Source organism: Pseudophryne corroboree, chromosome 5, assembly GCF_028390025.1.
Source record: "Pseudophryne corroboree isolate aPseCor3 chromosome 5, aPseCor3.hap2, whole genome shotgun sequence".
Taxonomy (NCBI): domain Eukaryota; kingdom Metazoa; phylum Chordata; class Amphibia; order Anura; family Myobatrachidae; genus Pseudophryne; species Pseudophryne corroboree.
Window position 1 is genome coordinate 834,919,353 of NC_086448.1, and position 23,848 is coordinate 834,943,200.

General features: G+C 48.8%; 1 protein-coding gene across 2 annotated transcripts in view; it reads left to right on the top strand.

Annotated features, from left to right (window-relative positions):
* CDC25A (cell division cycle 25A) overlaps positions 1 to 23,427 on the top strand; it is a 45,266-nt gene extending 21,839 nt beyond the window's left edge. For both annotated transcript variants that reach the window (XM_063924563.1, XM_063924562.1), the window contains exons 7-18: positions 16,302 to 16,400; positions 17,913 to 18,032; positions 18,829 to 18,963; positions 19,662 to 19,733; positions 19,814 to 19,954; positions 20,029 to 20,124; positions 20,256 to 20,318; positions 20,390 to 20,488; positions 21,037 to 21,167; positions 21,368 to 21,479; positions 21,775 to 21,911; positions 22,868 to 23,427. In XM_063924563.1, the coding sequence (XP_063780633.1) occupies positions 16,302 to 16,400; positions 17,913 to 18,032; positions 18,829 to 18,963; positions 19,662 to 19,733; positions 19,814 to 19,954; positions 20,029 to 20,124; positions 20,256 to 20,318; positions 20,390 to 20,488; positions 21,037 to 21,167; positions 21,368 to 21,479; positions 21,775 to 21,911; positions 22,868 to 22,940 (1,278 nt within the window). In that variant the 3' untranslated portion in view covers positions 22,941 to 23,427. The remainder of the gene's footprint in view (positions 1 to 16,301; positions 16,401 to 17,912; positions 18,033 to 18,828; positions 18,964 to 19,661; positions 19,734 to 19,813; positions 19,955 to 20,028; positions 20,125 to 20,255; positions 20,319 to 20,389; positions 20,489 to 21,036; positions 21,168 to 21,367; positions 21,480 to 21,774; positions 21,912 to 22,867) is intronic.
* The last annotated feature ends 421 nt before the right edge of the window (positions 23,428 to 23,848 follow it).

Sequence of the window (23,848 nt, forward strand, 5' to 3'; positions counted from 1 at the left end):
AGTTAAGAGCAGTTTACAATGCACTCCTCTTGGCAGAAGAGCTGGTCATGGGTCAGCACGTACAGATACAGTCGGACAATGTCACAACGACGGCTTACATAAACCGTCAGGGGGGAACAAAAAGCAGGATGGCGCTAAAAGAAGCAACAAGGAACTTGTTGTGGGCGGAGAAGCGAAACTTCATTCTCTCAGCGGTGTTCATTCCAGGCGTGGAAAACTGGGGAGCAGATTATCTCAGTCTCCAAGACATGCATCCGGGGGAGTGGTGCCTGCATCCATGGTGGTGCGGAAATGGGGTCTACCTCAGGTCGACCTAATGGCATCGCGGCAAAACCACCAGCTGCCCAGATATGTATCCAGGACAAGGGATCCAGCAGCAGAAGGAGTGGACGCGTTAACACTTCCTTGGAGTTACCACAAGGTTTACATCTTTCCACCTTTCCCACTCATACCCAGGGTTCTGAAGAGGTTGAAACGAGAACGAGTGTGGGCGATTCTAATCGCACCAGATTGGCCACGCAGGAGTTGGTACTCGGATCTACAAGGATTGTTAGCGGACGACCCTTGGCGGTTACCTCAGAGAAGAGGACCTGCTATCTCAAGGCCCGTTTCACTACCCGGACCTGAACAGGCTGCGTTTGACGGCGTGGCTATTGAAACCCGGATCTTAAGGAACAGAGGTATACCTAGAACGGCCATTCCTACGATGATTGCAGCTAGGAAGCCGGTCACAGCCATGCACTACTACAGGATTTGGAAGAAGTACATAGACTGGTGTCAGGAACGTGGATGGAATTCGACAAACTTCCATTTATCCAGATTTCTACTTTTCCTTCAGGCCGGACTAGACTTAAATCTGCGGCTGGGATCTCTGAAGGTTCAAGTGTCGGCTCTTTCCGTCCTTTTTCAACAGCGATTGGCATCCTTGCCAGAGGTTCAAACCTTTTTGCAGGGGGTTCTGAGAATACAGCCCCCTTTTCGGCCTCCCACTGCACCATGGGATCTAAATTTGGTGTTGGATTTTTTTTAAATCTCCACTCTTTGAGCCGTTGCCGAGAACGGACCTGAAGTATATCTCGTGGAAGTTAGCCTTGTTGCTAGCCTTGGCCTCGGCTAGGCGGGTTTCTGAGTTGGGAGCATTATCGTGTAAGAGTCCTTTTTTGATTTTTCATGAGGATCGGGCGGAACTCCGTACTAGAGCAGATTTCCTTCCTAAGGTTGTTTCGCGGTTTCATGTCAACCAGCCGATTGTGATCCCATCTTTCCAGGGTATAGCAGATGGGGAAAGGTCCTTGGATGTTGGAGCGTTGCGGGTGTACGTACAAGTTACGTCGTCCTTCAGGAAGTCAGACCATTTATTTGTCCTTTTATGATGGGCCAAGGAAGGGTTGGCCGGCTTCTAAACAGTCTCTGTCTAGATGGATTAGACTTACCATTCATCAGGCTTATATTACCTGTGGTAGACAGGTTCCGGTTCAGACGGGTGCACATACCACCCGATCGGTGGGTGCCTCCTGGGCGGCTGCTAGAGGTGTCTCCACTTCTCAACTGTGCCGTGCGGCGACGTGGTCCTCAGCCCACACGTTCGCTAAATTTTACAAGTTTGATACCTTTGCGTCCGAGGATTCTAAGTTCGGACGTTTGGTTTTGCAGGCCACAGACAGCACTCCCTCCCTGGGAGATAACTTTGGGACGTCCCCTAATGTCTAAAGTACTGCTCCAGTGTCCCGTAGTGGATGAAAGAGAAAAGAGGATTTTGGTACTTGCCGATAAATCCATTTCTCAATCCTCTAGGGGACACTACGCCCGCCGCGGTGCTGTCTAGCCTGCAAGTATTAGTTTTGTTTTATACAGTTCGTACAAACAGCTTGGTTTCCAGTTATAAGGTTCTTGGTTGCTGTTTGATATGTTGTCCGGTTCGGTTCCTCGCCAGGTGCTCTTGTCTCGTGTCCTTTTCTCTGTCAAATTTTCAAAACTGAGGCATAAGGGGCGTGAAGGGGGAGGAACCGGCTGTGCAGACAATACAAATTGCTTTAGATTGTACCACACCTTCGGTTGCAAGCTTCACACCCCTGATGTCTAAAGTACTGCTCCAGTGTCCCCTAGAGGACTCAGAGAAATGGATTTATCGGTAAGTACCAAAATCCTTTTTTTTTTTTTTTTTTTTTTTTTTTTTTTTTTTTCTCTTAGGACAAGCTCCTCTCTCTTCAGACACGTGCAGCGTTGAGAGGTCACAAACATCCTTCCCTGGGCAGGGGAAACCGCTCTGGCTTTGTCGGCAATCTTCATTCCAGGGGTGGACACTTGGGAATCCGATTATCTCAGCCGCCAGGTCATGCACCCGGGGGAGTGGACACTCAATCCCAAGGTGTTTCGTCAGATGGTCCGCCAATGGGGGAGGCCTCTGAGTGGCCTCAGGGCGTTCCGCCTGACCCTTCAACTGCCTCTTTACTACTCTCGTACGGGAGTCCTGGCGGCAGTAGCCGTGGATGCCCTCGCGGCTCCTTGGAACTTCTGGTTCATTTATCTTTCCCATTGCTACCTCAGGTTCTGCAACGCATAAAGAGAGAATACGCGGTAGTCCTCCTGGTGGCTCCAGATTGGCCGCGCAGGACTTGGTACTCCGCCCTACTCCTGTTGTCAGTAGAGGAGCCTTGGCTCCTGCCACTACGGGACGATCTGCTTCAACAGGGTCCTTTTCTTTATTCAGCCTTACGCAGGCTTAGTTTGACGGCGTGGTTGTTAAGAAGGCCTTCTAAAAAGGAACGGTTTCCTTGTACGGTTATAGCTACTATGCTCCGAGCTCGGAAATCAGTCACATCGTCTCACTATTACCGCATTTGGAAACTTTGTGGCATGGTGTGACCGACTAGAGTTTTCCCCTTCAGTTTTTCATTTAGCCACCTACTTTGTTTTCTCCAGGTGGTTTTCTTGGCAGGGCTTCGACTAGGTTCACTTGAGGTTCTGGTCGGTTTTTCTTCCAAAGGACATTAGCCTTGCTGCCGGAAGTTCAGACCTTCTTGCAGGGAGTTCTCTGAATGCAGCCTCCTTTTTGTCCTCCAACGACACCATGGGACCTCAAGCTGGTCCTCACTTTTCTGCAGTTTCCGTTATTGGAGCCTTTGGAGTCGGAGATGAAATATCTCACCTGGTCTGTGGTCTTTCGCCTGGCTCTGGCTACGGCCAGATGGGTGTCGAAACTTGGGGGTCTCTCTCTCTCTCTCTCTCTCTCTCTCTCTCTCTCTCTCTCTCTCTCTCTCTCTCTCTCTCTCTCTCTCTCTCTATTCCATGAGGTTACGGCTGAGCTTCATACTCCAATGTCGTTTCTCCCAAAGGTGGTATCCGCTTTTCACATCAGCCAGTTGTGGTTCCGGCCCTCTTGGCGGATTCACCAAATTCGTGATCTTTGGATGTTGTCAGGGCGCTCCGACTCTTGGTGGAGAGGACTTCGGCTATTCAGAGGTCTGATTTCTTATTTGTTCTGTTCGGTGCTGCCCGTCATGGATGGCCGGTTTCCAAGTAGACGTTGGCTACGTCTGACCATCAGCCTGGCTTATTTGGCGGTTTCTCGAGAGCCTCCGTCTTCCCTTTCGGCGCACTCTACTCGCTCTGTGGGACCTTCGTCTACTTTGTCGCGCTGCCACTTGGTCGGGCCGACATACGTTTGTCAAGTTTTACAGGTTTGACACTTTCGCGGTTTCTCTATCGTCCTAGTGGATGCTGGGGTTCCTGAAAGGACCATGGGGAATAGCGGCTCCGCAGGAGACAGGGCACAAAAAGTAAAGCTTTTTCCGATCAGGTGGTGTGCACTGGCTCCTCCCCCTATGACCCTCCTCCAGACTCCAGTTAGATTTTTGTGCCCGGCCGAGAAGGGTGCAATCTAGGTGGCTCTCCTAAAGAGCTGCTTAGAGAAAGTTTAGCTAGGTTTTTTATTTTACAGTGATTCCTGCTGGCAACAGGATCACTGCAGCGAGGGACTGAGGGGAGAAGGAGTCAACTCACCTGCGTGCAGGATGGATTGGTTTCTTGGCTACTGGACATCAAGCTCCAGAGGGACGATCACAGGTACAGCCTGGATGGTCACCGGAGCCACGCCGCCGGCCCCCTTGCAGATGCTGAAATCAGAAGAGGTCCAGAATCGGCGGCTGAAGACTCCTGCAGTCTTCTAAAGGTAGCGCACAGCACTGCAGCTGTGCGCCATTTTCCTCTCAGCACACTTCACACGGCAGTCACTGAGGGTGCAGGGCGCTGGGAGGGGGGCGCCCTGGGAGGCAAATGAGTACCTATAAAGGCTAAAAATACCTCACATATAGCCCTAGAGGCTATATGGAGATATTTAACCCCTGCCTAATTTTTCTAAATAGCGGGAGACGAGCCCGCCGGAAAAGGGGCGGGGCCTATCTCCTCAGCACACGGCGCCATTTCCTCTCACAGCTCCGCTGGTCAGGACGGCTCCCAAGTCTCTCCCCTGCACTGCACTACAGAAACAGGGTAAAACAGAGAGGGGGGGGCACATTTATGGCGATATTTTGATATAACAAAGCAGCTATAAGGGAGCACTTATTATAAGGCTATCCCTGATATATATATATAGCGCTTTTGGTGTGTGCTGGCAAACTCTCCCTCTGTCTCCCCAAAGGGCTAGTGGGTCCTGTCTTCGTTAGGAGCATTCCCTGTGTGTCTGCTGTGTGTCGGTACGTGTGTGTCGACATGTATGAGGACGATATTGGTGTGGAGGCGGAGCAATTGCCAAATATGAGGATGTCACCCCCTAGGGAGTCGACACCAGAATGGATGCCTTTATTTATGGAACTACGGGATAGTGTCAACACGCTAAAGCAGTCGTTTGACGACATGAGACGGCCGGACAATCAATTAGTGCCTGTCCAGGCGACTCAAACACCGTCAGGGGCTGTGAAACGCCCTTTGCCTCAGTCGGTCGACACAGACCCAGACACAGGCGATGACTCCAGTGGTGACGGTGACGAATCAACCGTATTTTCCAGTAGGGCCACACGTTATATGATTTTGGCAATGAAGGAGGCGTTACATTTAGCTGATACTACAGGTACCACTAAACAGGGTATTATGTGGGGTATGAAAAAACTACCTATAGTTTTTCCTGAATCAGAAGAAGTAAATGACGTGTGTAATGAAGCGTGGGTTGCCCCTGATAAAAAGCTGCTAATTTCAAAGAAATTATTGGCATTATACCCTTTCCCGCCAGAGGTTAGGGAGCGCTGGGAAACACCTCCTAGGGTGGACAAGGCGCTAACACGCTTATCTAAACAAGTGGCGTTACCCTCTCCTGAGACGGCCGCACTTAAAGATCCATCAGATAGGAGGATGGAAAATATCCAAAAAAGTATATACACACATGCAGGTGTTATACTACGACCAGCTGTAGCGACTGCCTGGATGGGCAGTGCGGGGGTAGTTTGGTCAGAATCCCTGATTGAAAATATTGATACCCTGGACAGGGACAATATTTTACTGTCGTTAGAACAAATAAAGGATGCATTTCTTTATATGCGTGATGCACAGAGGGATATATGCACACTGGCATCACGGGTAAGTGCTATGTCCATTTCGGCCAGAAGAGCTTTATGGACGCGACAGTGGACAGGCGATGCGGATTCAAAACGGCATATGGAAGTTTTGCCGTATAAAGGGGAGGAGTTATTTGGAGTCGGTCTATCAGATTTGGTGGCCACGGCTACAGCCGGGAAATCCACCTTTCTACCTCAAGTCACTCCCCAACAGAAAAAGGCACCGACTTTTCAACCGCAGCCCTTTCGTTCCTTTAAAAATAAGAGAGCAAAGGGCTTTTCATATCTGCCACGAGGCAAAGGTCGAGGGAAGAGACAGCAACACGCAGCTCCTTCCCAGGATCAGAAGCCCTCCCCGGCTTCTACAAAAGCCTCAGCATGACGCTGGGGCTTCTCAAGCGGACTCGGGGACCGTGGGGGGTCGTCTCAAAAATTACAGCGCGCAGTGGGCTCACTCGCAAGTAGATCCCTGGATCCTGCAGATAATATCTCAGGGATACAGGTTGGAATTAGAGACAGATCCACCTCGCCGTTTCCTGAAGTCTGCTTTACCAACGTCCCCCTCCGAAAGGGAGACGGTTTTGGAAGCCATTCACAAGCTGTACTCTCAGCAGGTGATAGTCAAGGTACCTCTTCTGCAACAAGGGAAGGGGTATTATTCCACTCTTTTTGTGGTACCGAAGCCGGATGGCTCGGTAAGGCCTATTCTAAATCTGAAGTCCTTGAACCTGTACATAAAGAAGTTCAAGTTCAAAATGGAGTCACTCAGAGCAGTGATAGCGAACCTGGAAGAGGGGGACTTTATGGTATCCTTGGACATCAAGGATGCGTATCTCCACGTTCCAATTTACCCCTCACACCAGGGGTACCTCAGGTTCGTTGTACAAAACTGTCACTATCAGTTTCAGACGCTGCCGTTCGGATTGTCCACGGCACCTCGGATCTTTACAAAGGTAATGGCCGAGATGATGATTCTTCTTCGAAGAAAAGGCGTATTAATTATCCCATACTTGGACGATCTCCTAATAAGGGCGAGGTCCAGAGAACAGCTAGAGATGGGATTAGCACTGTCTCAAGAAGTGCTAAAACAGCACGGGTGGATTCTGAATATTCCAAAATCCCAGTTAATGCCGACAACTCGTCTGCTGTTCCTAGGGATGATTCTGGACACGGTTCAGAAAAAGGTTTTTCTCCCGGAGGAAAAAGCCAAGGAGTTATCCGAGCTTGTCAGGAACCTCCTAAAACCAGGAAAGGTGTCTGTACATCAATGCACAAGAGTCCTGGGAAAAATGGTGGCTTCTTACGAAGCAATTCCATTCGGCAGATTCCACGCAAGAATTTTCCAAAGGGATCTGTTGAACAAATGGTCAGGGTCGCATCTTCAGATGCACCTGCGGATAACCCTGTCTCCAAGGACAAGGGTGTCTCTTCTGTGGTGGTTGCAGAGTGCTCATCTATTGGAGGGCCGCAGATTCGGCATACAGGATTGGATCCTGGTGACCACGGACGCCAGCCTGAGAGGCTGGGGAGCAGTCACACAAGGAAGAAACTTCCAGGGAGTATGGACGAGCCTGGAAACGTCTCTTCACATAAACATTCTGGAACTAAGAGCAATATACAATGCTCTAAGCCAGGCAGAACCTCTGCTTCAGGGAAAACCGGTGTTGATCCAGTCGGACAACATCACGGCAGTCGCCCATGTGAACAGACAGGGCGGCACAAGAAGCAGGAGTGCAATGGCAGAAGCTGCAAGGATTCTTCGCTGGGCAGAGAATCATGTGATAGCACTGTCAGCAGTGTTCATCCCGGGAGTGGACAACTGGGAAGCAGACTTCCTCAGCAGACACGATCTTCACCCGGGAGAGTGGGGACTTCATCCAGAAGTCTTCCACATGCTGGTAACCCGTTGGGAAAGACCAATGGTGGACATGATGGCGTCTCGCCTCAACAAAAAACTGGACAGGTATTGCGCCAGGTCAAGAGATCCGCAGGCAATAGCTGTGGACGCGCTGGTAACGCCTTGGGTGTACCAGTCGGTGTATGTGTTTCCTCCTCTGCCTCTCATACCAAAAGTATTGAGAATTATACGGCAAAGAGGCGTAAGAACGATACTAGTGGTTCCGGATTGGCCAAGAAGGACTTGGTACCCGGAACTTCAAGAGATGATCACGGAAGATCCGTGGCCTCTACCTCTAAGGAGGGACTTGCTTCAGCAGGGTCCCTGTCTGTTTCAAGACTTACCGCGGCTGCGTTTGACGGCATGGCGGTTGAACGCCGGATCCTAAAGGAAAAAGGCATGCCGGAAGAAGTCATTCCTACTTTGATTAAAGCAAGGAAGGAAGTAACCGTGCAACATTATCACCGAATTTGGCGAAAATATGTTGCGTGGTGCGAAGATCGGAGTGCTCCGACGGAGGAATTTCAACTGGGTCGATTCCTACATTTCCTGCAATCAGGATTGTCAATGGGTCTCAAATTGGGATCTATTAAGGTTCAAATTTCGGCCCTGTCGATTTTCTTTCAAAAAGAATTGGCTTCAGTCCCTGAAGTCCAGACCTTTGTTAAGGGAGTGCTGCATATACAGCCTCCTGTGGTGCCTCCAGTGGCACCGTGGGATCTCAATGTGGTTTTGGATTTCCTAAAATCTCATTGGTTTGAACCACTAAAAAAGGTGGATTTGAAATATCTCACATGGAAAGTGACCATGCTTATAGCCCTGGCTTCTGCCAGGAGAGTGTCAGAATTGGCAGCTTTATCTTACAAAAGCCCATATCTGATTTTCCATTCGGACAGGGCAGAACTGCGGACTCGTCCGCATTTTCTCCCTAAGGTGGTGTCAGCATTTCATCTGAACCAGCCTATTGTAGTGCCTGCGGCTACAAGTGACTTGGAGGACTCCAAGTTACTGGACGTTGTCAGAGCATTAAAAATATATATTGCAAGGACAGCTGGAGTCAGAAAATCTGACTCGTTGTTTATATTGTATGCACCCAACAAGATGGGTGCTCCGGCGTCTAAGCAGACGATTGCTCGTTGGATCTGTAGCACAATCCAACTTGCACATTCTGTGGCAGGCCTGCCACAGCCTAAATCTGTAAAGGCCCACTCCACAAGGAAGGTGGGCTCATCTTGGGCGGCTGCCCGAGGGGTCTCGGCATTACAACTTTGCCGAGCAGCTACGTGGTCAGGGGAGAACACGTTTGTAAAATTTTACAAATTTGATACTCTGGCTAAGGAGGACCTGGAGTTCTCTCATTCGGTGCTGCAGAGTCATCCGCACTCTCCCGCCCGTTTGGGAGCTTTGGTATAATCCCCATGGTCCTTTCAGGAACCCCAGCATCCACTAGGACGATAGAGAAAATAAGATTTTACTTACCGATAAATCTATTTCTCGGAGTCCGTAGTGGATGCTGGGCGCCCATCCCAAGTGCGGATTATCTGCATAAATTGTACATAGTTATTGTTAACTAATTCGGGTTATTGTTGAAGGAAGCCATCTTTCAGAGGCTCCGCTGTTATCATACTGTTAACTGGGTTTAGATCACAAGTTGTACGGTGTGATTGGTGTGGCTGGTATGAGTCTTACCCGGGATTCAAAATCCTCCCTTATTGTGTACGCTCGTCCGGGCACAGTACCTAACTGGAGTCTGGAGGAGGGTCATAGGGGGAGGAGCCAGTGCACACCACCTGATCGGAAAAAGCTTTACTTTTTGTGCCCTGTCTCCTGCGGAGCCGCTATTCCCCATGGTCCTTTCAGGAACCCCAGCATCCACTACGGACTCCGAGAAATAGATTTATCGGTAAGTAAAATCTTATTTTTGCAGGACTCTCAGCGCTCTCCCTCCCGTCTTGGGCGCTCTGGGACGTCCCTATTGTATCTACACTCCAGTGGCCCCTAGTGGGTGAAGGAGAAATCAGGATTTCTCTGACGTCCTAGTGGATGCTGGGGACTCCGTCAGGACCATGGAGAATAGCGGCTCCGCAGGAGACAGGGCACAAAAGTAAAAGCTTTAGGATCAGGTGGTGTGCACTGGCTCCTCCCCCTATGACCCTCCTCCAAGCCTCAGTTAGATTTTTGTGCCCGGCCGAGAAGGGTGCAATCTAGGTGGCTCTCCTAAAGAGCTGCTTAGAGTAAAAGTTTTGTTAGGTTTTTTATTTTCAGTGAGTCCTGCTGGCAACAGGCTCACTGCATCGAGGGACTTAGGGGAGAGAAGTGAACTCACCTGCGTGCAGGATGGATTGGCTTCTTAGGCTACTGGACACCATTAGCTCCAGAGGGAGTCGGAACACAGGTCTCACCCTGGGGTTCGTCCCGGAGCCGCGCCGCCGACCCCCTTGCAGATGCCGAAAAGTGAAGAGGTCCAGAAACCGGCGGCAGAAGACTTTTCAGTCTTCATAAGGTAGCGCACAGCACTGCAGCTGTGCGCCATTGTTGTCAGCACACTTCATAGCAGCGGTCACTGAGGGTGCAGGGCGCTGGGGGGGCGCCCTGGGCAGCAATGATAGTACCTTATTCTGGCTAAAAATACATCACATATAGCCCCTGGGGGCTATATGGATGTATTTAACCCCTGCCAGGTCTCAGAAAAACGGGAGAAGAAGCCCGCCGAAAAGGGGGCGGGGCCTATTCTCCTCAGCACACAGCGCCATTTTCCCTCACAAATGCTGGTGGGAAGGCTCCCAGGCTCTCCCCTGCACTGCACTACAGAAACAGGGTTAAAACAGAGAGGGGGGGGCACTTATTTGGCGATATGACTATATATATTAAAATGCTATAAGGGAAAAACACTTATATAAAGGTTGTCCCTGTATAATTATAGCGTTTTTGGTGTGTGCTGGCAAACTCTCCCTCTGTCTCCCCAAAGGGCTAGTGGGGTCCTGTCCTCTATCAGAGCATTCCCTGTGTGTGTGGTGTGTGTCGACATGTATGAGGACGATGTTGGTGAGGAGGCGGAGCAATTGCCTGTAATGGTGATGTCACTCTCTAGGGAGTCGACACCGGAATGGATGGCTTATTTAAGGAATTACGTGATAATGTCAACACGCTGCAAAGGTCGGTTGACGACATGAGACGGCCGGCAAACCAATTAGTACCTGTCCAGGCGTCTCAAACACCGTCAGGGGCGTTAAAACGTCCTTTTACCTCAGTCGGTCGACACAGACACGGACACTGACTCCAGTGTCGACGGTGAAGAAACAAACGTATTTTCCTTTAGGGCCACACGTTACTTGTTAAGGGCAATGAAGGAGGTGTTACATATTTCTGATACTACAAGTACCACAAAAAGGGTATTATGTGGAGTGTGAAAAAACTACCTGTAGTTTTTCCTGAATCAGATAAATTAAATAAAGTGTGTGATGATGCGTGGGTTTCCCCCGATAGAAAATTATTGGCGGTATACCTTTTCCCGCCAGAAGTTAGGGCGCGTTGGGAAACACCTCTTAGGGTGGATAAGGCGCTCACACGCTTATCAAAACAAGTGGCGGTACCGTCTCCAGATAGGGCCGCCCTCAAGGAGCCAGCTGATAGGAGGCTGGAAAATATCCTAAAAAGTATATACACACATACTGGTGTTATACTGCGACCAGCGATCGCCTCAGCCTGGATGTGCAGCGCTGGGGTGGCTTGGTCGGATTCCCTGACTGAAAATATTGATACCCTTGACAGGGACAGTATTTTATTGACTATAGAGCATTTAAAGGATGCATTTCTATATATGCGAGATGCACAGAGAGATATTTGCACTCTGGCATCAAGAGTAAGTGCGATGTCCATATCTGCCAGAAGTTGTTTATGGACACGACAGTGGTCAGGTGATGCAGATTCCAAACGGCACATGGAAGTATTGCCGTATAAAGGAGAAAAAGACAACGTCTTTTCAGCCTCAGTCCTTTCGTCCCCATAAGGGCAAGCGGGCAAAAGGCCAGTCATATCTGCCATGGGATAGAGGAAAGGGAAGAAGACTGCAGCAGGCAGCCCATTCCCAGAAACAGAAGCCCTCCACCGCTTCTGCCAAGTCCTCAGCATGACGCTGGGGCCGTACAAGCGGACTCAGGTGCGGTGGGGGGGGTCGTCTCGAGTTTCAGCACGCAGTGGGCTCACTCGCAAGTGGACCCCTGGATCCTACAAGTAGTATCCCAGGGGTACAAATTGGAAATTCGAGACGTCTCCCCCTCGCAGGTTCCTGAAGTCTGCTTTACCAACGTCTCCCTCCGACAGGGAGGCAGTAGTGGAAACAATTCACAAGCTGTATTCCCAGCAGGTGATAATCAAAGTACCCCTCCTACAACAAGGAAAGGGGTATTATTCCACACTATATTGTGGTACTGAAGCCAGACGGCTCGGTGAGACCTATTCTAAATCTGAAATAGTTGAACACTTACATACAAAGGTTCAAATCAAGATGGAGTCACTCAGAGCAGTGATAGCGAACCAGGAAGAAGGGGACTATATGGTGTCCCGGGACATCAGGGATGCTTACCTCCATGTCCCAATTTGCCCTTCTCACCAAGGGTACCTCAGGTTTGTGGTACAGAACTGTCACTATCAGTTTCAGACGCTGCCGGTTGGATTGTCCACGGCACCCCGGGTCCTTACCAAGGTAATGGCCGAAATGATGATTCTTCTTCAAAGAAAATGGACGATCTCCTGATAGGGGCAAGGTCTAGAGAACAGTTGGAGGTCGGAGTAGCACTATCTCAAGTAGTTCTACGACAGCACGGGTGGATTCTAAATATTCCAAAACCGCAGCTGTTTCCGACGACACGTCTGCTGTTCCTAGGGATGATTCTGGACACAGTCCAGAAAAAGGTGTTTCTCCCGGAGAAGAAAGCCAGGGAGTTATCCGAGCTAGTCAAGAACCTCCTAAAACCAGGAAAAGTGTCAGTGCATCATTGCACAAGGGTCCTGGGAAAAATGGTGGCTTCTTACGAAGCGATTCCATTCGGTAGATTTCACGCAAGAACTTTTCAGTGGGATCTGCTGGAAAAATGGTCCGGATCGCATCTTCAGATGCATCAGCGGATAACCCTGTCTCCAAGGACAAGGGTGTTTCTTCTGCGGTGGCTGCAGAGTGCTCATCTACTAAAGGGCCGCAGACTCGGCATTCAGGACTGGGTCCTGGTGACCACGGATGCCAGCCTGAGAGGCTGGGGAGCAGTCACACAGGGAAAAAATTTCCAGGGAGTGTGATCAAGTCTGGAGACTTCTCTCCACATAAATATACTGGAGCTAAGGGCAATTTACAATGTTCTAAGCTTAGCAAGACCTCTGCTTCAAGGTCAGCCGGTATTGATCCAGTGGGACAACATCACGGCAGTCGCCCACGTAAACAGACAGGGCGGCACAAGAAGCAGGAGGGCAATGGCAGAAACTGCAAGGATTCTTCGCTGGGCGAAAAATCATGTGATAGCACTGTCAGCAGTGTTCATTCCGGGAGTGGACAACTGGGAAGCAGACTTCCTCAGCAGGCACGACCTCCACCCGGGAGAGTGGGGACTTCATCGGGAAGTATTCCACATGATTGTGAACCGTTGGGAAAGACCAAAGGTGGACATGATGGCGTCCCGCCTGAACAAAAAACTGGACAGGTATTGCGCCAGGTCAAGAGACCCTCAAGCAATATCTGTGGACGTTCTGGTAACACCGTGGGTGTACCAGTCGGTGTATGTGTTCCCTCCTCTGCTTCTCATAACCAAGGTACTGAGAATTATAAGACGTAGAGGAGTAAGAACTATACTCGTGGCTCCGGATTGGCCAAGAAGGACGTGGCACCCGGAACTTCAAGAAATGCTCACAGAGGACTCATGGCCTCTGCCGCTAAGAAGGGACTTGCTTCAGCAAGTACCAGGTCTGTTCCAAGACTTACCGCGGCTGCGTTTGACGGCATGGCGGTGGAACGCCAGATCCTAAGGGAAAAAGGCATTCCGGAAGAGGTCATTCCTACCCTGGTCAAAGCCAGGAAGGAGGTGACCGCAAAACATTATCACCACATGTGGCGAAAATATGTTGCGTGGTGTGAGGCCAGGAAGGCCCCACGAAGAAATTTCAACTCGGTCGATTCCTGCATTTCCTGCAAACAGGAGTGTCTATGGGCCTCAAATTGGGGTCCATTAAGGTTCAAATTTCGGCCCTGTAAATTTTCTTCCAGAAAGAATTGGCTTCAGTTCCTGAAGTCCAGAAGTTTGTCAAGGGAGTATTGCATATACAACCCCCTTTTTGTGCCTCCAGTGGCACTGTGGGATCTCAACGTAGTTCTGGGATTCCTCAAATCACATTTTAAACCGCTCAAATCTGTGGATTTGAAATATCTCACATGGAAAGTGACCATGCTGTTGGCCCTGGCCTCGGCCAGGCGAGTGTCAGAATTGGCGGCTTTGTCTCACAAAAGCCATATCTGATTGTCCATTTGGACAGGGCAGAACTGCGGACTCGTCCCCAGTTTCTTCCTAAGGTGGTGTCAGCGTTTCACCTGAACCAGCTTATTGTGGTACCTGCGGCTACTAGGGACTTGGAGGACTCCAAGTTGCTAGATGTTGTCAGGGCCCTGAAAATATAGGTTTCCAGGACGGCTGGAGTCAGGAAAACTGACTCGCTGTTATCCTGTATGCACCCAACAAACTGGGTGCTCTTGCTTCTAAGCAGACGATTGCTCGTTGGATTTGTAGCACATTTCAACTTGCACATTCTGTGGCAGGCCTGCCACAGCCTAAATCTGTCAAGGCCCATTCCACAAGGAAGGTGGGCTCATCCTGGGCGGCTGCCCGAGGGGTCTCGGCATTACAACTCTGCCGAGCAGCTACGTGGTCGGGGGAGAACACGTTTGTAAAATTCTACAAATTTGATACCCTGGCTAAAGAGGACCTGGAGTTCTCTCATTCGGTGCTGCAGAGTCATCCGCACTCTCCCGCCCGTTTGGGAGCTTTGGTATAATCCCCATGGTCCTGACGGAGTCCCCAGCATCCACTAGGACGTCAGAGAAAATAAGATTTTACTTACCGATAAATCTATTTCTCGTAGTCCGTAGTGGATGCTGGGCGCCCATCCCAAGTGCGGATTGTCTGCAATACTTGTACATACTTATTGTTACAAAAATCGGGTTATTATTGTTGTGAGCCATCTTTTCAGAGGCTCCGCTGTTATCATGCTGTTAACTGTGTTCAGATCACAGGTTGTACAGTGTGATTGGTGTGGCTGGTATGAGTCTTACCCGGGATTCAATATCCTTCCTTATTATGTACGCTCGTCCGGGCACAGTATCCTAACTGAGGCTTGGAGGAGGGTCATAGGGGGAGGAGCCAGTGCACACCACCTGATCCTAAAGCTTTTACTTTTGTGCCCTGTCTCCTGCGGAGCCGCTATTCCCCATGGTCCTGACGGAGTCCCCAGCATCCACTACGGACTACGAGAAATAGATTTATCGGTAAGTAAAATCTTATTTTTGGTACTTACCGATAAATCCCTTTCTCCGATTCCACAGGGGCCACTGGACGCCCACCCAGCGTTGTTTTCCTCCTTCACTTATCGGTTTGCATGTCACTGTGTGACAGCGCGTTTTGTTCATGTTACCCTTTCAATATGTTTCCAGGTTTCCTTGATGTTATCATGTTTTAAATGGCTTGGCGAACCTCCTACTTTAACGTTGGTCTTTTCCAGCTCTCCTCGGGCACAGTTTTCCCTAGACTGGCTTGGAGGGGGGACATGGTAGGGGAGGAGCTAGTCACATGGTTAGAAGTTTAAAGTGCTAGCTCCCAGTTACTGCCTACTATATCCCCATTGTATCTCCACTACAGTGGCGCCTGTGGAATCGGAGAAAGGGATTTATCGGTAAGTACCAAAATCCTGATTTTCAGGGGAATGGGGTACCTGCAAATATTAAGGATCCCCTGCTGCAATATCCCCGTTCTCGATCGTGAAAGTAGCCTCCATAGGTTTCTTTAGGGGCTGTTCACATGCCAAATCTTCCAATGCGTCGCATTCCAGAACTTTGGCTCTGGTAGGTAAGCTGTCTTCAGGTGACGTTAGCTGTTGCAGTTTATCGGTAGAAGGGTACGCGGGCTCTTTCCACTCGCACGTGCGTAGTAGCACAGCCAGCACCTAATGTATAAATATGCCCTGTAATCTGGTGTGTAGTTGTGTCCACATCTGGCCAGACATTATTACTCCGTATTGTTGGGGACGGTTTTTGGTTATTCATCTACGGTGGGTTTTTGGGTGCTCTAATCTACAGGTGGCAGTACGGTCTACATTTCCAGCAGCTGGGCTGTAGAAACTTAAATTCAATGATAATTGTGTTCTGTAAGGTCACATCAGGATCTCTACAGCGAGCAGCGTGTGGACTAGGGTTGTAGAATACAGCTGACGTATCTGTGTTATGGAAACTTATATTAGGTGGATAGAGAAAGTCGAATGTCCTATCGACACTGGGCTACAATAGAGCAAGTTGCTGCAGGCATGTGAGACATTGCAGAATATTTGGTTCATCCGACTGGGCATATAAGCCTGTGTCCTCCTTCCAGTTTACTTCTAGGTAACACAGGGCACTGGTTTTGAACCCAAAAAGCTGGAAGTCTGTAACTGGGGTTTAGGACCTAAGCAACTTCCTCTGGGGGTTAATCTTTTCTAATCAAGTTAAATCACAGCTCTTAGAGTTGCCTGACATGTTTGTTATATGAAAATAAGATTTGTTTCTGAGAGTGTTAATGGGGTCTAAACTTACACTGTGAATTTGAGGACTTTCTTTGTATTCTCAGCAAAAATTCCTGGGTTCGAGCCCAGCATTCAAGAGGAATCTCTCCGACTCCCTGGATTGTGACGTTTTTGAATCTAGTGAATCGGAAAACAAGGAAAATGTAAGTACATTGTGAATAGGTGTCTAATTTTATTTATTTATTTATTAACAGTTTCTTATATAGCACAGCATATTCCGTTGCGCTTTACAATTAGAACAACAGTTATAGAACAAAACTGGGTAAAAACAGACAGACAGAGGTAGGAAGGCCCTGCTCGCAAGCTTACAATCTATAGGGAAATAGGCATAGATACACAAGGATAGATGCTACCTATTGCATAATGGTCCACCAGATTGCTAGGTTCTTAATGGGTTGTATGATGATACCCCACAAAGTTATCCAAGTGTCAGGAGGGTGTGAGACTAAAGAAAGACAAGATATGTGATGTTATGAATATTCTACAGAGGATGTAATTAGATAGGGAAGCACTGAAGGTTATGTGGGTGGGTCTGGAATTTGATAGGCTTGTCTGAAGAGGTGAGTTTTCAGGGAACATTTAAAGGTTTGGAGACTAGAGGCGAGTCTTACTGTGCGTGGGAGGGCATTCCACAGAGTGGGTGAAGCCCGGATAAAGTCCTGTAATTTTGAGTGTGAACAAGTAATGCGTGTGGATGAGAGACGTAATGCAGCCGTTCCAATGTTAAAGGGTCTTGTGTTGTAAAAGTGTGGCTGCACGTGGGCTCAAGCTGGGTACACCCTGGCGTGACGTCAGACCAGGTTGCTGTTTTCGTAGCAACAAATCGCCTACATCAGGGCTGGACAAATCCCAGGGGCCAGGTAGCCACGGCCTCTAAATTTTGCTGCCTGGCTACCAGATTATGCAGGGAGGGAGGGGGCTGATACTCTTCAGCCCCGGCGGAGATTCGTGGGCGTGGCTGCATTGCTGTGGCCGTTTCATGCACAGGACTGCTAGTGCGGAGTGTCACGCTGACTGCTGTGCCTCTGCCCCGGCCTTACTCCAAATGCCGGCTGAATAGAGCTCTCCGATGAGCGGGTCTGTGTGGTCGGGTATTGCGGCTTCAGAGGGGGGTAGTGATGTGGCCACAGGGTGGAGGTAATTGTTTTACCCGTGGGACTGCAGCGGAGGGCTGGTTTGTCTGGGAGTCCCACTTAGTTGTGTGACCGTGGGGTCTGTTTTCCTGGGGGAAGCTGCTCAGTAATGTGGCTGTGGGGAGCATGTTCAGGTGGGTTGTGTGGTGGTTTTTTTTTGTGGGTGTTAGGGGTCTGGCTCCTAGATTTTAGAAAAAATTGTCCATCCCTGTCCTACATCGCTTGGTGGTTGTGCATTTCCAGAGTCGCTAGCGACTGGCGCTATGTTTAATGTGCTGCACATTTAACCTAGCGATATCGCAAGCGATCTTGTTTCTGCTAATGAAGGACACAACATGATAGTTCCATCCTTCATTAGTCCTTCCAGTGTTTACACAGAATCTGGGTTTAAGGGCGTTCGTTCCGCCATCGGTGATGTAACCAGCATGAGAAGTGTAGGTGTTACCCTGATTTTCCGGCCTGTTACAAGCTTTGAGGGAAGTCTGTTACTGTGATGATCACCGCTGACTGTTGTATTTCCAGGAAGCCTTCCAGTTCAAGATGCCAGTTAGACCAAGCTACAGGGGCTCGACGCGGTTTCGGTGTCATGCGGATGGCAAGGAAGCACTTGTACAACGGCAGAAGTCTGCACCGGCATGCATGGTATTCTGTTATATCTCCTGTACTGCTCCCTCTGGCCAATTTTTGCAATGTTCTATCTCGAGCTGGTCGTACGAAATGCATAGGTTATAAGCAGCTTGTGTAGCAAAGGCCTCTGGGTATATATGTGCTGGTCTAGAGGCATGTCGCAGATCACCTCCTGCTGCAGGATTTTAGAGAGGACCTAACCCTGTATATTTCAGCAGAGCTGACAATCTTATTTGTGGATGTACACAAGGATGGGGCCAGTGGGTTGCATAAGGGATCCTGACTGTTGGAATCTCGGCGGTCAGAATGCTGGCATGGGGGGCGAGCGGAATTGAGCCCCGTGCAGGCTCGCTCTGCTCGCCACAGATTCTATTCCCACTGTATGGGTGTGGTGGACACGGAGGAGTGGGAATAGCTGTGGCGGCGCTGCCAGCATTCTAGCGGTCAGGATTCCAGCGTTGGTATTTTGACCGTCGGGATTCCGATCACCGGGATTCCAACTACATCCCAGGCCAGAATGTTTGACCAGTGGGGGAAATGATCCAGACATTATCCTAAGGACGTGGGAGGGGATGCCGCTGTTCTCACCAGAGCTACGGCTGTATGAGAAACTTGTTGTTTAAGGTATTCACCAGCGTCTGTAAATCGGACCACTTGGTGCTGTGGTCTGGCCAATACCCGGCTTCCTGACTGGAGTCCAGGCTGAATTTTAGGCAGCGCTGCACCTGTTTTAGAAACTTCTTTTATATTTTGGGAAATAGATCCATATTTAATGTCCAGGCTTATGGGTTTATTTGGTTTTTATTTTCAGTTTTCTTCTCCTGGGAAGGACTCGGAGGTTAAAGGATTCGATCTGCCTTTAAGAAGAAAGTCCTCCTGCACATCCACTACGACTGAAAGCAGCGATGATGGCTTCTTGGACATGCTGGTTGGAGACGATGAGGAGGTATGATGTGGTACATGGTCTGCCTGCTACACATGGGTTGTCCTATTATGGAGACCACAGTTCAGGCTTATTGCTCTGCATCACCATAAGGCCATTGCATGCAGCCCAATACAGTGTGTCCTTTACCGCGTTACCCATATGTAGTCCCTATGCCCAGTATAACCCTGGTGATACAATCTGTATAATCTCCTCTGCCCATCATGCCTTGTGTTCACAGTACTATGCCCAACTCTCACTGTCTAGTGTGATGGCCTCACATCCATTATACGTGGCAATGGATCAGCATCTCAACAGTCTTATTACCACTCTACCCACCAGCCATATACCAATAGTGGCTGGCCTTTAATTATTAGTGACCATGACCATTCGTGTATAGAACCATTGGAGATGAAGTGTTAAAGAAAATTACACCAGAAATTGGCTAACCTGGTGTCCAGCATTTGTTGCTCCCGTGTGACTACCCAGTGGCCCCTCCCCAAGGACTTCCCATTCACACAAATGTTTTAATGGGGCTATAGTGACTGTTGTAGAAGTAAGGCTAGTAATACATGGGTCATCGTGGGTGCTGCTGAATTCCCTAAAGGTCTAAACAAGTAGAACTTTGTGTTTTGAACTTAGGCCTAAACTCTGGTTCCATAACGATCTGTTCTTGTGGATCTTGTACTGAAATGACAATTGCACTGGTTTCTCTTCCCCAGAGCGAGTCTGAAATCCCGTGCGGTGTTGCCAGGCTGTGGACTGCTCCTTTGGTAATGAGAAGCGCTGCACACGTGAGTACTTAAAGCCTCATTGTTGTAGCTGTAGGTTATGGAAAGCTTTCCCGCTGATCCTTCTGCTGTTTCCCTTTCAGTGCTGTGAGCCTGGCTCCCCATTAAAGCACCCACCGGTGGGCAGAGCTACAATGAAGAGGCCTGAGCTGGCGCAGGGAGACATGCCGGAGAAAATAAAGAGGCGGCGGAGCATGTTTGAGGTCACGGGCGACTCTGACACGGTGAGTTCTCCTCTCACGACTTTGCTTAATAGAGTGGCTGGGAACTGTCTTGATGCCTTCTCTCCATGCCACAGAGCATGAATCTGCAATGCTCCAAGTCCTTCTCCAAAGAAACCATCGAAAGTTTACTTGACAGCGACCAAAAAGATCTTGTTGGAGACTTCTCAAAGGTAAAGTCCATACAAAGTGCAGTTCTTACCCTGGATGTCTGTCCTTAGACGGGCTGTAGCTGTTATTACACCTGTGACTCCTGGAGGAGAGGCGGCATGAAATGTGTTGACTCTGGCCCTTTCTTCTGTAGACCTTTCTGTTTCCAACTGTGAGCGGTAAACGTCAGGAGCTGAAATACGTCACCCCGGAAATGGTACGTCTGCAGTGACCTGACCTTGTGGTGTATCCCGTGCCTCTGTCCACTACTGACATTCTGACTTGCAGGTGGCCATGGTTTTAAATGGATATTTCAAAGACTTCATTGAGCGTTGTGTGATCGTTGACTGCAGATACCCGTATGAGTATGATGGGGGGCACATAAAGGTGAGCTGATAAGGCCATTCACTAAAGTCTTTCATTTGCCCGATTGCTGCCCTGCACTGTTTTGCCAATGTTCAGCAATGAGGCGTATGTTTAGGATGTGCGTAGTTGGCCTCATTTGTGTAAGTGAATGGAGACTTGTGTTCTCCTAGGTAACATGCTCTATCCATCCATGCTTGTGGGTGGGTGGGGAGTTGAGTACAAAAGCAGGGTTGCTTCATTCTCACCATCTATAGGTGTCTAGTATGAGGGGGCTGGAGGGAATTGGGAATGTTTTACCAAACTCCTGCATCCTTGAGAGGATAAATGGATGGTAGCTACATCCAAAGTATATTCCCACTATTTGAAAACTTTCTATGTATGACGCGGCAACATCTTGACTCTCCTTCAGACGATAAGAGCTTAGACACCCCCTTCTTAATTTGCTTAAAATAGCAAAAATGTTTGAATAGTTCACTCTCTACCCCCACCCAATTCTGTACAGCACTCCAGTCCTGGGTGCTTAGCTATCTACAAGGGGAAACGCATGTAACAGACCATTCTGCCCACAGAGCGCAATCAATCTGCACATGGAACAAGAAATAGAGGATTATTTCCTAAAGAATACCATCCGGCCACACGGAGCCAAGCGAGTGATTCTGATCTTCCACTGCGAGTTCTCCTCGGAGAGGGGGCCTCGGATGTAAGTTGGTAACTTCTGGCCAAGCGCTTCTGTCATCTGAAATGTTTTGTTCTTGCTGGTAAACTGCATTTGACACTTACGGATCTAGATAAACTGACTGCAATCCGTATCTCTGCACCTGCCGGGATGTCCAGGCGGTCACTCGTGTTACGAGGGCTGGTTAGCAGTAACTGGATCTGATGCGTTTAATCTCTCTGCAGGTGCAAGTTCTTAAGAGAAAAGGACAGAGACCTGAATGAGTATCCCAAACTGCACTACCCTGAGCTGTACGTTTTGTTGGGCGGCTACAAAGATTTCTTCCAGAAGTGCAAGGTACATATGTCTTATGTGGTGCTGGAGAGTTGATGATACTGGCTACTTACAAAATAAGCTCTAGGAACATTGAATATCAGAAATCGTAACTGTTAGGGTAAAGGCTGTTTCAGTCTGTAGATCTAGCAGTTCGCAGGAGTAGGAACAAAGGGAGTAATCTGTAAGTGCTGCTGCCATGTAGCCCAAAGTTAATGAGGGTGTTGTTTTTTTATTCGGGAGGGCTGTTGGCAGAGTCACTTAAGAGATTTGAGAACCACTGCTCCAAGGCCTGATCATTCACTCTTCTCCCCACCAGTCACTGTGTGATCCGGAGAGATACCGGCCTATGCTCCACGAAGACTTCAAAGATGATCTGAGGAGGTTCCGTATGAAAAGCCGGACTTGGGCTGGCGAGAAGAGTAAACGGGAGCTGTACAGCCGTCTTAAGAAGCTGTGAGACCCTGCACTTTTTGGACTACACTGACCACTACAAAAGTAGCGCAGACTAACACCAGGGGGGTGCTCTAGACTTCTGTCCTAGATCCTTCGCACAATCCCTGGCAGTGGTCAGATAAGTCCCTAATATTCCTTCATCTTCCAAGGTGGGAACATGGAATACAGACAGCTGTAGATTACTGCTCTTTGCTCTGGACTTGTTTAATGAGCCAGACACATAACCGTTCCGTTGGAGGCTTATCAGTGTTCCGCAGTGGATCTGCTTTTATATGACCTATATTTTATTCTGAATGTGTGTCCGTTATACTGCTTACGTAGAGCCCCAGTTGTCTCCCCTAAAGCAATGTTACCCACTTTTAGTTCAAAACTCCCATAACAGTTCATGTTTTCTTGATTCTGGTCTGTGGAATAATTGCCCAGATAAATACATGACTCAGAAAAGCCTGCAAAAAAATGACCTGTTGGAAGTCTTTGGGCTGGAGTTTTGGAGATGTGGCAGGAGTGCACATTGGGGGGGCAGTTTAGTGCCCTGTGTTCCATTCTTCAGCAGTAGAGTGTCTGTGGTACTGAGACTTATAGGACCCTGATGAATGTGGATGCCTCATTCTGTTTATGTAGTGCAGGGATGGGGAACCTTCGGCCCTCCATCTGTTGTTGAACTACACATCCCAGCATGCTCTGCAACAGTTTTAGCATGGCCAAATAGCAAAACTGTAGAAAGGCATGCTGGTATGTGTAGTTCAACAGCTGGAGGGCCAAAGGTTCTCCCCCATCCCTGATCTAGTGTACCTCTAGGTCTTTGTTTTTTTTTTTTTTGTTTTTTTTTTAATTCTTTTACATTTTTTTTTTTTTTTCTCATTTTTTGAGAGTTTTTTCATTGAATCCAAGATTCACTTTAGGGCAAGTATCTGATTTATTCCAAACTTTTACCGTGCTTTCCTGGTTTCCTCTAGATTGGAACAAATCTGCGTTACAAGTCTGGGTTTTACTTTGTTGGCGTGTTTTAATCGGCGTTTACACCTATGATGGTGGAAGTGAAGCAACACGAGAGGCAGGTTTGTGTCCGTACTGTGTGTAGTCTGCATCGTACCTGAGTTGTTGCCTCATGGTGGCTGAATGGGGGTAAATCTCCGGATGAACGGTTCATACCACTGAGACGGTCCAACAACTGGAGACCTGATGTATGTTGATCAAAGTTTTAATGAATATCATTAATGGTGGGAAAACTGCCCTGCGGTGTCCTGACCTGTGTGCTGTCCACTCCAGATTGCTTTGGAGTTTGCTGGCTTCTGGTGTCCGTCTTGTATCCGGTACCATCTGAAGTATACATTTTACATATAGCCAGAAGGGCTGCGGGCACCAGAGTCGGGCGTAGTTTATGTCTGTACATAAATCACTTGAAATTGTGTGACCATAGAAATGTGACGCTGATTTCTGGGGGTTTTACGTCCTGTAGGGAATATGCAGTTTGTATCTTTGCTGTCTTACAGGAAAATAAACCACATAAAACCTATTCCAGGCTCTTGGTGATGTTTGTCTGCCATGCAAGCAAGTATGTATCAATTTGCATGAGATCACAATGGGGACGATTCAATTGGTTTCCACGCCCCCTGCTGGGCGTCTTTAGCAATGGGCGTCTATCGGAGCTATTCAATTGTTCCGATCAGACGCCCATTACCAGTTAAGGCACCTGCCATCTCCAGGTTTAGCTGCGCAAAGCGGATAAACCGTCTGGACGCCATTCAAGGGCTTTAAAGTCTGGGTATGGGCCCCCAAATTACAGACCTCTTAAACTTTTATTCTCACCTTCTGCGATTACGAGAAAAAAGTGACTGCTGCGGCTAATGGGCGTCTATCAGAGAAACCATTGGATAGCTCAGACGGCCAGCAGATGGCGCATGTCATAATTGAATTGGCACCAATGGGTTACTTGG